The sequence below is a fragment of the Prionailurus bengalensis genome, chromosome D2 (genome assembly GCF_016509475.1).
Source record: "Prionailurus bengalensis isolate Pbe53 chromosome D2, Fcat_Pben_1.1_paternal_pri, whole genome shotgun sequence".
Lineage (NCBI taxonomy): Eukaryota > Metazoa > Chordata > Mammalia > Carnivora > Felidae > Prionailurus > Prionailurus bengalensis.
Genome location: NC_057351.1, coordinates 56822619 through 56838488, shown reverse-complemented (window position 1 = coordinate 56838488; position 15870 = coordinate 56822619). Strand labels below are relative to the sequence as shown.

Below are 15870 nucleotides of genomic sequence, written 5' to 3'. Positions count from 1 at the left end.
AGGGAGGATCAATGACAAAGCTGAAAATTCAGGGTTGATTTTTCTTTTCTTTCTTTAAAAAGTAGATTTATTTATTTTGAGAGAGACAGAGACAGCACAAGTGGGGGAGGGTCAGAGAGAGAGGAGAAAGAGAATCCCAAGCAGGCTCCACACTCCCAGCACAGAGACTGACATGGGGCTTGAACCCAGGAAACTGTGAGATCGTGACCTGAGCTGAAACCCAGGCGCCCCCAGGGTTGATTTTTCTAGTGGTATATTCTAGATAGCATACAGAGCATAGATTAAACTTTCCAAAACACTGCTTTCATCATGCCATTCCTTTGATCAAAACTCTTCAGTGGCTGTACTTAAAGCTCCCATAATTTGGCCCCAACCTACCTGTGGTAGGCTGGATAATGTCCTCTCAAGGACATCCGTGTCCTAATTCCCTTAACCTGTGATTATGATACATGCCAAAGGAGAATTAAGGCAGCAGAGAGAATTAAGGTTGTTAATCAGATGACTTTAAATTAGGGAGATTATCTTGGATTATCTGGGTGGACCCAGTTATAATCACAGGGGTCCTTAAAAGCAGGAAGAGCCCAGAGCAGAGACAGTAAGTCAGAGAGATGAGATACTAGAAAGACTAAACTGACCTTTGCTGGCTTTAAAAGTGGGCCAAAGAATGTGGGCAGCCTCCAGAAGTTAAAAAAGGCAAGAGAACAGGTACTCCCCTATGGCCTCTGGAAAGGAATACAACCCTGCCAACACCTTAATTAATTAGCCCAGGGAGACCCACTTTGGACTTCCAACCTCCAGAACTGTAAGATAATAGATTTGTGTTGTTTTAAGATACTAGTTTGTGCTGGGGCACCTGAGTGGCTCAGCTGGTTAAGCGACCAACTCTTGATTTTGGCTCAGGTCATGATCTCAAGGTTTGGAATTTAGTTCGTGAGTTCGAGCCCAGTGAGGAGGAGTCTTATAAGATCCTCTGTCTCCCTCTCTCTGCCCCTCCTGTACGCACACATGCACGTGCAAACTCTCTCTCAAAAATACATAAATGTTAAAAAAAAGACACTAGTTTGTGGTAATTTATTACAGCAATAGTAAACTAATACACAATCTAATATGCTACATTCCAACCAAAGAGTAATACTCACTATGCCTAAACAGATCTTACTTCCTCCTGTCTATTGCTTTGGTCATATTATTTTGTAAGTGCTGGCTGACATCTGTTGGTCTGCATGTCTCAAAATATGACACCATTCTCCAAGGACATACTCAAATACCACCTCTTCTATGATTACTCCTCTACACATCCAAAAGCATGTATAATCTGACCCTTCCTCTACATTTCTACAGCATTTATCTCCACTGCACTACTTCTGTAATACTTGTTACATGACACTTTATGTTACAGCTGGACCTGCCTCTTCCTCCAAACTTACCCTGACCACCTAACTGCCCCTCCAACAAACATTTAATGAATGCTTAAACATACATTAGAAAAAGAACTTCAAATTCAATATGTAATAAAATTTTAAGATGAATAAAGTGTTATCAGAAGGTAGAAGAGAACTTTGCTAACTCTTCTTCACTGCCCAAGTAATTAAAACACAGACAAGGCAGACAAAGTTGCCATCAGTATAAGTGTGCAAAGGCACACAAGGAGTGTAGTATTCACCAAATAGTCCTGTGTGGGTACACTGAATAATGTCAGGACTTGGGGGGAGTGTTATGGGCTTAAATGGGTCTTGCCCAAATTCATATGTTAGAATAGGACTGTATTTGGAGATAAGGCTTTTAGAGGTTAACGAAGTTAAAGTAACATCATTAGGGTGGGCTCTAAAATAAGTGGTGTCTTTGTAAGAGGGACAGTGGTCACAGACACAGAAGGAAGACTGTGTGAAGACACAGGGACAAGTAGGCCAGCTACAAACCAAGGAGAGGCCTCAGAAGAAACTAACCCTGCTGACACCTTCATCTGTACCATTAACCCCTAGCATTGCAAGGGTTATTACTATGCTACAGTTGGTTTAGGGCACTGGAGTATGGCAGCCTTGGCCAACTACTACACGGTATAAGGCTGGAGAGAAAGGCTGGAGTTCCAGTTGCCTCATCAACATCTGGATTCTATAGTCCAACTATAAGGGACATATCATATTTATCCTGATAGTCCCCTATTGCACATATGCACAAACTTGGCATTCAATAAATATTTGTGGAACAAATAAAATGCACATGCCTCAAGTTAATTACTTTGTCCAAATGCATGATTAACAGGACTAACTCTATACAGAACCCTCACCAATAAGGATTTGATTTATACAACATATATTTTTTAAAGGATTCTGGATGGCATTCTGAAATTTGAAAAAAAATTGACACTCTTTTCTTTCCTTTTACCAATAAATTTTAATTTCTCTGCTTACATAAATTATGCAGAAAATCCAAATAAATAAATTATAGGGGCGCCTGGGTGGCACAGTCAGTTAAGTGACCAACTTCAGCTCAAGTCATGATCTCAGTTTGTGGGTTTGAGGGAACCCCTCATCAGGCTCTGTGCTGACAGCTGGGAGCCTGAAGCCTGCTTCAGACCCTGTGTCTCCTCTCTCTGCTCCTCTCTTGGCTCGTGCTCTGTCTCTCAAAAATGAAGAAATATTAAAAAAAAAAAAGAAAGAAAGAAAAATAAATAAATGAAAATAAATTATAAAAGAAAAATTTCAAAACAGATCATCTCAACTTCTGATAGTGACAAATTCAGCACCGAAGTATGGGAAGAGTCTGTATTTTTTACAGGCTATTTTCACATCCTAGAATGCCTGGTCTGTTTTGGGTGCTTCCTCTCCTTTAAGACCTAGCTTCAATCTTTATCTCCTCTTAAAGCTTTCCTTATTGACTCCAGTTTAGTGGTCTCTCCCTTCCCTATACTACTACATTGTAACACTTGGCAGTTGGATACACAGTAAAACCTTGGTTTGCGAGCATAATTTGTTCCAGAAACATGCTTATAATCCAAAGCACTTATACATCAAAGCAAATTTCAAGAACAAATGGCTTGATTGTGATCATGTGATGTTCGGCATCACATACTACTCGTACTGCAAGACATCGCTCATTTTATCAAGTTAAAATTTATTAGAAATGTTTGCTCATCTTGTGGAACACTCACAGAACAAGTTACTCACAATCCAAGGTTTTACTATATACCACATTTCATCAATTCTAAGACACCTATTTTTTTCACACTTTAACACTTCTGACATCAGGATGCATTTTATAATCATGCATATTGTAGAAAGTGCTTGCCTGCATATGCAAAAGCATCAAAGTACCAGTACCAAAACCAGCAGAAAGGGTGGTCAGCAGTGTGGAAGAAAATCTGGATATAAGAAGTGCTCTAAATAAATGCAAACAAGGCTTAAGAATCCAGCAACAAGGGGCGCCTGGGTGGCTCAGTCGGTTAAGCGTCCGACTTCAGCTCAGGTCATGATCTCGTGGTCTGTGAGTTCGAGCCCCGCGTCGGGCTCTGGGCTGATGGCTCAGAGCCTGGAGCCTGCTTCGGATTCTGTGTCTCCCTCTCTCTCTGCCCCTCCCCCGTTCATGCTCTGTCTCTCTCTGTCTCAAAAATAAATAAACGTTAAAAAAAATTAAAAAAAAGAATCCAGCAACAATGATTTTTGCTTCTTTTATGTATTCTTTTAAGAAATGTTGCACCATCAAAGTTCTTGATGGCACAGAACATGATACAGGATGGAAAGGTGTCCTATCAATGACTGAATCAAGGAATTATTACAAAGAGTTGCACTATAAACATGAGTTTTAGGAAAACTTTAGCCAATTTCTTTCACCTACATTCTCTTTATGTAAGAAATGATATAGGATAAAAATTTGCATCTAATTAAGTCTAACAGAGTTCTTTGTAAAATAAAAATTCTAAAGGGTAAGGGTTGTGTGAAAGTTTAGTGATACATAAAATGATGACGTATTTCACAATCGATGGCTTTTTCAAATCAATGAAGAGAGACAGTGCAAGTGGGGGAGAGGGAGAGAGAGAATCCCAAGCAGTGCTGTCAGCGCAGAGCGTGACAAGGGGCTCGAATCCACCAACTGTGAGATCATGACCTGAGCTGAAGTCCAGAGTTAGATGCCTAACCGACTGAGCCACCCAGGTACCTTCAGAATTGACTGCATGGATTAATTCTGTAGATAATGTAATCACGTTATACAACCAACTTGTGGTAAGGTCTTTGTTGTCCTTGTCCCTGTAACTTGATACCCCATATTTAAATTTGTTATAGATATAACTATAGTTTAAGGTGGTTTATTATGTTTAATTAAAAGTACCCACAGCTCTGTGCTGAGAGTGTGGAGCCTGCTTGGGATTCTCTCTCTCTCCCTCTCTGCCCCTCCCCCACTCACTCTCTTAAAATAAATAAAAAAACTTAAAAAGAAAAAGAATTAATCCACATAGTCAATTCTCAATTACATAGGTTAGGTTATTCAAGTTCTTTGTTTTTGTTTTTCTCTTCTACTTATATCTTGTGGCTACTTAACTGCTTCTAATTCACTTTCTGTTGAACAAAATCAATTTAAAATGTCATTATTTACTATAAACCTTGATAAATTAAAAGATTTGGCTGGAGAATAGGCTTAAGCTATAAACAAAAAGTAAGATTTTGAATTATCTGGATCTAATTCTATTTAAGGTATTCTAGGATCACAGAAAACAGAGTAATAGCCAAGAAATTTTTCATGGTGCTCTATAGTACTATGAATAAACCAAAAGCTAGAATTAAAATGTTTTACTCATCTGACTTATCTTTGGCAAACAGGGAAATAACACTATTTAAAACAATAAAAAATATTCCAAGTTTTTTCAAATTTCTCATGACCTAAGTTCAAAAACATCCATAAGGAGTTTCCTAAAAAGATACTACCATTATAGTATTATAGCATAAATATTTACATGCTATGCTGTATAAATTACAGCTTCTAGCCCTTTTATACTATTTTGGGCTTGAGTTCTTTTCAATAGAAGGATAAATTTAGACTTTTAAACTCTAACATTTTACACAGTAAGTATAAGAATAGATGATGTCTCCGATGAAATTCCGTACCCGCAAATAAGACTTCTAATGTATCTAGGCTGTGCCCCTACTGACTTACCAGGAAACCAAAGCCATAAAGGCAAACTTTGGCTTCATTAAATTTCTAACAAGAATGGCTCAAATGTCCTCCCCATCTAAGGTGCCATCTAAAGACTTCTCTAGAATAGGTGTTAAGTAATATCTCAATACCTCTGATTATCATCGGTGGGAGAAAGCCATGTCCATAGCTTTGGATTAAGGCATAATTAAAGAGAAGAAAGGGAGGAAGTGAACAAGGAAGCAGAAAAGGAAAAGGGCAAAAGGAAATAAGAAAAAAGCTACCGTAATGAGACATGTATAGTGCCCCAGCAATTGGTTCAGATGATCATTTACTGACCTCAGGGCCAGAGGGTAAATCTGAGAACTCTAGTTCCCTCCCACAGATGGTGATGTAGGACATAGGAATATATAGGCAGAGACCAAGTGAACATCCTGAACCAATATGGGCCTGGTTCCTGTTCTGATAGTACAGAGGTTAACATGGCAGACTGATGTTGGAGCTCTTGAGAAGACGCTATACAGTCCCCTGAAAACATTAAATTTATAGTCAAGAGAAACACTGAGAAGGCAGGGAGACATCTGCATCTTCTCCTTTTCCCAGCATCACTGAAATGACTAGATTGAGAGATGTCACTGATGAACTAGAATGATCTAAGACCAGACTACCCAGGAATAGGAAACTGCTAGAGGTTTGAACCTTCCCAAACTACCGGTGACAGCTAACCTCAGTGACAATGGCTGTCCACAAGACCCAGGAAAAATTGTAAAATAGATAAAGTTAGCATTTATTGCCATTCCACTTGTTTGATTTCTCTAGTCCCTGATCTACTTTTCCTTATGTTCCCTTTAGCTACCTAAGATCCTACATCATACCCATACCAATTCTCCCAAATAAAATGTTTTCTTTGCTTATTACTTTAGAGAGTATTAGTCCTGGCTTATCTGTCCCTACCAGGTAATACATATGTACTTCTGACCTTCAAACTTCAGACTCAGAACCACTGCTTTAAGAAATGAGTCAGTCTTGTTCTGGGCAGGCAATATAATAGTACGACCCATCATCTGAAGGATCAGAAGCACAGTGTTTGTGCATTAAGCCTAGTATCCAGTATGCCTGGGCATCCTCTTGGCTTTTCCTCAACAATCTCAGTTTTTGGTCAATTCATACAAAAGATCTTCTGCACAGGTTGCTGACTAGCACTTAAATTCCCTCTGTCCCAAATCTAGGCATTATTGCAAATTTATACCTCCCTACACCCCAACCCCAACTTTATAACAAAACAGTCTGAATTTAAATATATTTTGACTGCTGGCTACTCACTTCAGCAGCCAGGCCTATAGATGGGTCCCCTTTTTCCTCTAGCACTCCTTCCCAAAGCCCAGCAACAGAGTATCTAGCATGCCTTACAAGCAATTTTTGATACAAATGATTATATTAAATCAAAGCATAGATGAGTTTAATTCTCCTAAAAGTATATTTCTATCCTTAACCAAACTTTTAACACAAATAAATTTTCAATTTTGGGATACAGTTATTAAGTGTTTCTTTTCACTCTAGTTCTCTTTGCCAACCCTACCATTTCCCCTCCCTGCTATCGTCGCTCAACAGGGAATGAACTAAATGGAACAAACATTAGGAGGAGTCATATCACTATTCCTACCCCATCTGCCCCAACTATACCCCACATATGGCATCTCATGGAGCTCACTAACATGAAAACACTGCCAAGGACAGAGTAGGGCACACCAGGAATCTCTGAAGCTTCCGACAAGAATCCCTCCTTGTACTGACAACAGAGGCCTAGAACTGTTTACCTCTCATTAGTTTTGAAAAAGCATCGGGAATTAAAATGCTGTTGATGCGAATGCAGATTCAGAGGGAAAAAATACTATGCAACAAACCCAATGGAGCTCAGAAGGGAGATTTTTCATTTTAGGAGTTGTTTGGTTTAGAAATAAACAAACTGTTAGCAATGGTATCGTCTTAATGTCCTCTCTTTCTGTATGAACCAGAGATCTAGTCATCATCCACTAGCGGACTGAACAATAAACGGAATATATAATTCAACCAGATTAGTCACTGGATGTCCCAAGTGACTGCATTCGAAAATACAGCATCTGGAATCCTCACTTAGGCAGTCAAGAACATGTTAATTAAGACGTTTTATTTTTTTTAATGTTCATTTATTTACTTTGAGAGAGAAAGAGAGTATGAGCACAAGCCAGGGAGAGGCAGAGAGAGAATCCCAAGGAGGCTCTGCACTGTTAGCACAGAGCTTGATGCAGGGCTCGATCTCACAGACCATGAGATCATGACCTGAGCTGGATTCAAGAGTCGGATGCTTAACCAACTGAGCCACCCAAGTGCCGCTAATTCAGACGTTTTAATAAAAATATTAAACATAAGTCTGTCAAAATGATTTGCAACTAATAATAAAAGATACTGTGAAAATAAAAACTAAAATAGTGAGGAAGTATAAAGCATATGGGAACCTTGTACTTTTTTCACTCCATTTTTTTCTGAAAACCTAAAACTGCTCAAAAAAAGAGAGTCTATCAATATTAAAAAAATAGAAAAATATAAATTAGGAACATAAGAACAATCTCTGAAGTGGGGCTTCAAATCTTGTTTAATTCTATGGCTTCAGCAACATGAACCAGTGTCAACCAGGTTAGCCCTCAAGGGTCTAATCCTTTGTTGAAGCCACTGTCTAGATCACCCATCAGACAATCAATTTAGGACATCTCTTATATGGGTGTTTTATATTAATTATTCTTTAGATTATTATGTGATAATCACATGGTTACATGCTGTCTCTCCAAATATAAGAAACTCCAGATAAAGCTGAGAAAAAAGCTGGCATGTAACCCAGTGCCTTTAAAATGGTAGTGATAACTATATCTAGCTATTTACAACCTATAGTTTATCAAACTCTAGGTACTTAAACTTTGCATTTAACTGCAAAGTGATGAACTACCAACTATTAATGAAGTCCCTAGGGGGTGGAATATGAAGGACTTTTCTCCCTTTGTACTTCATATAATTTGCTTTTAGTGGTTGGATTATGAATTTTTCCTTTTGCTTTTAGGTTCCCTACTTAAACACAGACCGCATCTTTGCAAAAGTCTATAGGGAGAAGGAGTGTATAAACGTGAGTCTACACACAAAAGAAGATAGTCTGGGAATGGGTGGTGTCCCTTTACTCTTCTTTTTTCCATGGTTATATATTGTTAGTAGCCTTCTGTAACAAAAGGAGACTCCTACCTAAACCAAGGCCAGAAATGACCAGTGTCAAATTAAGGCCAGAAATGGCCAGTGAAGGGACCAGATGCCACACTCTATCAATATCTATATTATGTTGCTGGGTTAACCCTCCTACCAAACAACAGATCTGCAGATCAGTACGGGAGGCAGCAGGAGCTATGAAAGTTTTATCCAGACAACAGTAATTCTTGTGTTCTTATACCAAGATCTCAAAGGGTTAAAAGAAGTCATGCCAACATTTTTTTTTTTAATCAATAACCAATGTAAATTTCTGAGCATTCCAAACCATGATCTTTAGAGACTCATCAAGAATTGTAGTTCCAGGAGTTCAGTAATGACCCATCCATGCTTTCTACCCACTCAGGCAGTTTTAGAAGTTCAAATGTCACAGGAAACTGCTTCACATGCCAATGGCTGTCACACCCTGCTCTACAGCATACCTCCCTGACTATTAGAAGTATTAGACACACCTCCATGTGTAGCCACTGTCAACAAAGAAACAGGCCCACTGGGAAAAGAGCCAAAAATTATTGGTTGGAAAGTTTTCAAGAGACAGACACTCTGATTTGACCTTTAATAAAGTATGTTTAGAGCAATATAAATAATAAATTAAGAGTAATAGTCACTAAAAGGCTATTAACATTATTGAATTTGTGACATCTTTTAATAACATTATTATTACATCTCCTAAAACTCAAAGCACAGGAGATCATAGTTTGGAGTTGGATCTGCTACCAGCATTCTCAATCTACCTCCTTCCTTCTTGCTCTCTTCAATCCTTATCCCTCAATGCAGACCTCACTCCCTACCAAGCACCAACCCAGTGTGTGATATCCAAACACAACACCCAGGCACTGGCTGTCCAGCTTAAAACACTACATACTCCTTTCTCTAGCCATTCCAAGCTTTAGGTCATACAAGTATCGTCTTTGGCTATATTACGATGCTCCTCAAAACACTGAGTGGTTGCCTACTTTCTTCTGCACCTATTCCAAACAGTGTTAAGATCTGAAAAACAGACTTGCACACCTGAACCCTCTTGCCCCGTTATAAAAGCTGTATCCCTAAGCTACCATACAGAATCCAAGTTCCAGCAGCAATCAAGTTTTGAAAGCCCCTGGTGTCCACCCTAAAAAAGCACAGAGCTCCAACTCTGCCCTATCATATACATCCATTCAATAAATATTTATTTACTAAGCCTCATTATGTGTAAAGGGCTCTTGCCATACCTTTCTTTTGTAGGACGCTATTCCGTCTCTCCTGTGCACATGTGTGCTCTCTGCTCCCTCAGATAATCTCTTTGAACATGGAGACCTTCCAATGCTTGAATCCTTTTTGTTTTTATTTTTATTTATTTATTTTGAGAAAGAGAGAGAGAGAGCACGAGAAGTGGAGGGGCAGAGAGGGAGAGAGAGAGAGAGAGACAGAGAATCCCAAGGAGGCTCCACACTGTCAGTGAGGAGCCCGATGCGGGGCTCAAACACACAAACTGTGAGATCATGACTTGAGCTGAAATCAAGAGTCAGATGCTTAACCAACTGAGCCCCACAGGAGCCCCCAATGCTTGGATCCTTAATAACTTCTCTATATTCCACCTCACTTCCCACATTACTAGTATTTATTAACCTAATTTGTGTCTAAAACTTCTGTTTTTCTTCTAGTTATGTGTGGACAGCCATCTCTAGTTATCACACTCACATTCTGATAAACATTCAAGTGTATGTTACTACCTTTTCAGCAATGGTTCTCACTTTGTATGCATCAGAGTCACCTGAAAAACACAAATATACACACTACTGGGCTAAATTAAGAGTTTGCATTTCTAACAAGTTCCAGGTGATACTCGTACTTTGGGAAGCCCTGCCTTTGAGAATCTGATGAAAAACTGCACATACATATAAAATTTTGTATGCAATTTCAAGGGGTTCATGGATGCCATTTGTAGTTATTTTCTGTTCTGTATTTCTTTCTAAGGAATATTTAGGACATAGTGCTTCCTGACTTGACCATAAGAAGTGCTACCTGTGGTACATGTGCACATGCAAACACCTAAGAATGAAGAGGAACTGCCTGGTATTGGAAAGTCAGCTCTGTCCAATGGGCTACACCCTCTTCATTCTCACATGTGTCTTCACATGCATGTGACCGTTTTTCTGTACTTAGGGTTTAATTCTGAGAAATAAACGAACCAATCACTTCATATTTAAAAGGTTCTCTGGAATCACTCAAACAAAACTATGTTATAGGTAACAACATGGTCTGGTAGAAAGAACATGAACATTGGATTAAGAGAGAACTAAATGGAAACCCTGATTCTGCCTTTCCTAAAGGTCTGACCACTAAGCTTCAATTTCCTCATTTATAAAATTGGTGATTTCATTGGGAAATTATTTTTTCTCCTTCCAGACACTCCTATAAGGAATGAAAGGGGAAGTGGTTTTACTATTTAACACCAATGATTCTTATTTATGGCAAGGAATTTAAATACTGGATAGAGTGAATGTCTAAATTAGGAAAATAAAAAGATGAAACTAAATAATTTCTAAAATGACTTCTAACCCAACATTTTGTATTTATGAACTCTTGACTAGTCAGCATGTCATTATTTACTCATACTTTACATGTACTCAACAATCATTTATTCTGTAACTCAGCATAAACTACTTAAGAAACGATCATACCTTTCCTTATGTTACCCTTCCCTTCTCTACTTCCTTCCCTCCAGTGTCTGACAACATCCCAACATTTCCTAGAAAAATACGATAAATGTGAATAATAAATTACTCTCCTCCCCTCAGATAGGCCTGGGTAAAATACATCTTGTCAATGCAGAAAATCCCTTTTGAAGAAGTTTCCCTCTTTATTTCCTCAACAGACAGTCAGAATCCGTTAAATTCATCTTTAATCTATTCAGTAAGATCTCTCACAACTTGGTTATAATAGATACTCAATTTGGTATGTTTTACTTTGTAAAGATCTATCAGACATTCTTTTCTCAATCTACAGTCCTATTTGTTTACTGCAGGAACCCTTACATTAAATGTAACATGAGTGAATGTATGAATGTGCACAAATGTCCATCAAAATTACCCCCCCAAACACCAGGCTCTATGAATCTATAAATTATGTAAGCGTCGAGTAACTTCCACTGAACAGACCTCTTGTAGAAGACGTGGATCCAAGCAGTCACCATCATCATTAAACAGAGACTCCCAGCTGTCCTCAGTAGCAGTACTTCCCTCCACATGAGATGTTTCCGTTGCTTTCGGTTCCATAGATGTTTCCATAGATACAGATTCCGTATCAGGAAAGGATACACCAAATTCTATATTCTCTGAGTTATCTTCCTCTTTTGTTTCGAACTCTTCGGCAGTTTTTAGTTCATGCAATGCCTCTGTTATATCACCCGTACAATCTAGATCAATGCCCAAGGCACTGTCTGAAAGTCCTTTTGTCCCATTTAACATACTGAGTTCACAGTCCAAAAAAGTGCTACAATTACTACCAGCAATCTTCTTTATAGGTAAGGAGGAAGCACAATCTGACAAGCTCTCTATCAACTTTCCTGTTGACTCTGTGAAACTAGATGAAATACTCTCAGCATAAATATCTGAGCAAGCAGTCAGGCTGCTGAAATTTTCTATGTCATTCCCACTCCCAGCTACATGAAGAGGGGCTGTATCTGCACTCATTTCTAAATATTTTGAGAAACTATTTGTGTTGCTACAGGCCTCACCAGCTGTTCTAACTGCAGCTACACAAGGGCTGCCCACAGTTATCTGATCAGACAGGACATCTGTAATGTCCATCTTACATGCCTTATGGGTAATGTCACCTACACTCTTCAGCCCATTATCTAGATCTGTTCCATGAGCAAGGAGAGCTGTATCAGAAGGTTCATACCTTATACACAAGTCATCAGCAGTACTGTCATTCTTCTCATACTCTCTAATCAGTGTTGGATCAAAAATGCCATTTATACTCTCTAATTTGCTGACTATGGTCATTTTATGAGAGAGGTGACCCAGAGTCTCAGGAATGGAATCTATACCTCTCTGAGCCAAGATGATATCTGTACTGTTGGCTGTATCACCAACATTCTCAGCTTCAAAGTCTACACAAGTTTGGTCAGTGACACCATCTGCACTTCCAGGAACAGAAATGGCAGTGATGCCTCCATTGCCGAGAGTCAACATTCCACACGATGTCTGCATACTTTCTGGTACAGTTTCAGAATCAGAACTTAGTTTTACTGGCACAGTCTTACTCTCAGGTTTCAATACAGAATTAAAAACTCCAGGAAACTGGGATAGTATCTCCACCACCTTGACATCAGTTTCAATTCTGTTTTCCAAATCTCTGCCTTTGAACGTTTTGCCACTTACTTTGTGCCTACTGAAATCACAGAATTCCGTATTTTGGAATGGTTTGTTTAGAACCTGGGCCTCACCCACTTCTGAACAAGACTGAGATAGAAGCAACTTCCCAGGTCCTATCACATTTGTGGTTTCGACCTCCAAACACTCCACCTTCTTTGGTTTAACGTGTCTTTGTAAAGGTGCACTAGGTAGCATCCCAGGATTTGGGACACTTTGCTGATGTCCTTGGGATAATGCTTCTTTAGATTCTGTGGTTCCCCTCCTAACACAAACCCTGTCTTTCTTTCTTTCTTGAAGGCATGTGTCTTTTCTTAATTTTGTTGAAAACTTCTTTCCTTCCTTATGGTTGTGTTCCTTATCATCAGGATTAATGCTTAGTGTCTGAGTCTCAGATTTGCCTCTAAAGATCTCCTTTTGGAAGAGACCATCTTCTTTTTGTTCTTCTTTCACCACAGAGTTAGGTGGACCACAGCTTTTTTCTTCATCACCTGACTTAAGCAGCACTATACCCCTTCGAGCTTTCGGTATATAAAGTGCCATGTCAGGCCTTCTGGCTCGAACTCTGCATCTCTCTGCTGCTTGCTGCATGGCACCACCTCAATCTGCAAGAAGACAGAATAAATCAATTACCAAAAATGAAGTACAACATGCTGAACCAAGAGATTCTTTAAAGACTAGGTAGAGGGCCTACTAACCCATCCTATAGAAACCCTCAAGTTATAACAAAGTAAAACCTGCCATAAAATAATTAATGTAGTAAGTTATGCCACTAAGGAAAGTAAATTCCAAAATAACTCATGAGCTCATGAATTTTATTCATGTAACTCTCTTTCTTCATATGCCCCAAACCCTTTACTTCTACATCTGAAGTCCTCTCTACTTTTTTAACAAGTAGCCCTGACTTGGCTAAATTAAAAGATTATCAGAAAAGTGACTGCCAGCTATTAAGTACTCATGAAACACTACTATCTCCCTATTCCTGGGGCCCAGACTTTACACTGAAGAGTATATTCAATGAGGACCTGTAAAAACACATTTGTTTAACATAAATGTATCCACATAAATATGATTTTTAAAAGTAACTTGAATGGAGGCTAGAAAATGAGACAACTAATCCAGGACTAACTTCTAGAACCTGTTGCTCTTGAACTATGATTTTTGGGAGAATAGGTAGTGGGAAAAAGAACATCATTATTCCAATACTATTTAATCAAATGACTTGTCATAAATTTTTCTTCCAGCAGCAATAAAATGGGTCTGGACAGGATGAAGAAGACTGGAGACCAAGAAATGTGATGCAACAACTCACATTTAGTAACTTCTTAAGAAACTCACCACAATTGGCCAATGGAAATTAAAAAAAGGAAAAAACTTAACAAATGGTTAAATAAGGCTTTATCTACCATCAACAAAATACAAGAAAATGAGCTAGATGACTTCATATTGAGTTTTTAATCTTCAAAATTATACCATGAAGTATTACTGTATCCATAGCAAAAAGAATAAGGAGGTACATCACAAAGAAACACGCATATACACTCAGAAGCATTCACTGTTAAGATTCTACCACACACATTACAAAGAAAATAGATAATACTAGGGAAACTATTTCCAGATCCCTCAATTCTCACCTGCTCCAGAATACCTTCTCAGTGAAGAAGCTCTGCTCTCATGGCACAGGCTGTTTTCTTTGCAGCCCAGGTATTTACCGTGGCCCTGAGCATCAAATGTTCCCATAAATCCTCTCATTCCTTTTCTCTTTTGAGGTCTTAATTATCATCTAACCTACAACTCATGGTAGATTTTCTTTCTAGCTTTCCAATTGTGGACGAATAGGACTTTAACATTTAGACATGCCAGGATTTTACAAAAATGCCTACTTTACAAAGACAGAAGTACTAACGTGTATTTCACTGGGAGCCCATAGACAGTGTATCTTGATCTCAGTTAACAAAGCATCTGACAATATATGTCATGATGAACTCTTGCATTATAAGATGGAAAATGTGGGCTACTTAATAGAACTAGAAGGTGGACTTGCAGCAAAAAGTAGTAATAGGCAGAAATGAATTTAGAGAGGATTATTTAAAGATAATATGTGTCCCCACAGGCCTTTGAAATTCAACATTTTAAACAATAATTTGAATATAAACAATAAACAATGAGTGCTTATCAAATCTGCAACTGATACAAAATCAGTATGGTTAATAAATGCCCAAAATGATAAAATTACAATTTAGTATCATTTCTCCAATCTGGAATGCTGTGCTGAAGTAATACGAATAAATACAAAGATCTGCTTTGATTAAAAAAATCAAACACCACAGAACTGATTTGTGTGTAATTGCACAAAAAAAGAATTAAATTTCATCTGTAAAGTCAATAAACCTCAAAAGGTAGTGATGTGGATGTTTACAAAAGCAACACAATCTTAGATTGTACAGCTCAGAAAATATACCACACAAAATATGGTTAAAGGAATTAAAGGTTACTTCTTGCCTAAAGAGGTCTAACTGGAAACATCCAAACTACCTTTAAACCTGAAGAGCTAGTTGCTCTACAGAAGAGATAAATGTTCTCTTCTATGATTCTATGCTTCTCCAGAAGTCAGTACCAGAACCAATTGGTAGAAATTAAAGAAAAACAAAGTTTAGCTCCATATATAGAACTTTCCAACACTATTAATCAGGTAATGAGCTCTGTCTCTACAGTCTGGATGACTGACTGATACACTAGAGAAAGAATTTCTATCTGTAGGTAAGTCAGGATTTAAGTATTCTTCAGACTTGAAATTCTATGATTCTATTTTTCTCTTCCACAATAGATATGTATCAAAGGCTTCAAATTTAAAATTATTTTGTGCTACTGCTAATGACTTTTAAAACATAATTTTCCTTTTTTAAGTTAATGCCCACATGTCATGATACGATTTCCTAAAGCTGAAAACAGTGTAAGAAATTTATACCACCCACTTCTTACCAGAACACCAAACTCAATTAGGCCATGACCAGCAACGCGCTGGTAAATGTTTAGCAACCAGCTTTCCACTGTAATTCAGAGGACTGGTTGATATTTTCACTCGCATCAATGATGTCAA

The 15870-nt window shown here is 38.3% G+C and overlaps 1 protein-coding gene across 4 annotated transcripts in view; it reads right to left on the bottom strand.

Moving 5' to 3' along the window:
* Window positions 1-15870, bottom strand: part of R3HCC1L (R3H domain and coiled-coil containing 1 like) — a 94903-nt gene that overhangs the window by 20119 nt on the left and 58914 nt on the right. For all 4 annotated transcript variants that reach the window (XM_043597196.1, XM_043597195.1, XM_043597197.1 and 1 more), the window contains exon 2: window positions 11553-13375. In XM_043597196.1, coding sequence (XP_043453131.1) covers window positions 11553-13361 — 1809 coding nt within the window. In that variant the 5' untranslated portion in view covers window positions 13362-13375. The remainder of the gene's footprint in view (window positions 1-11552; window positions 13376-15870) is intronic.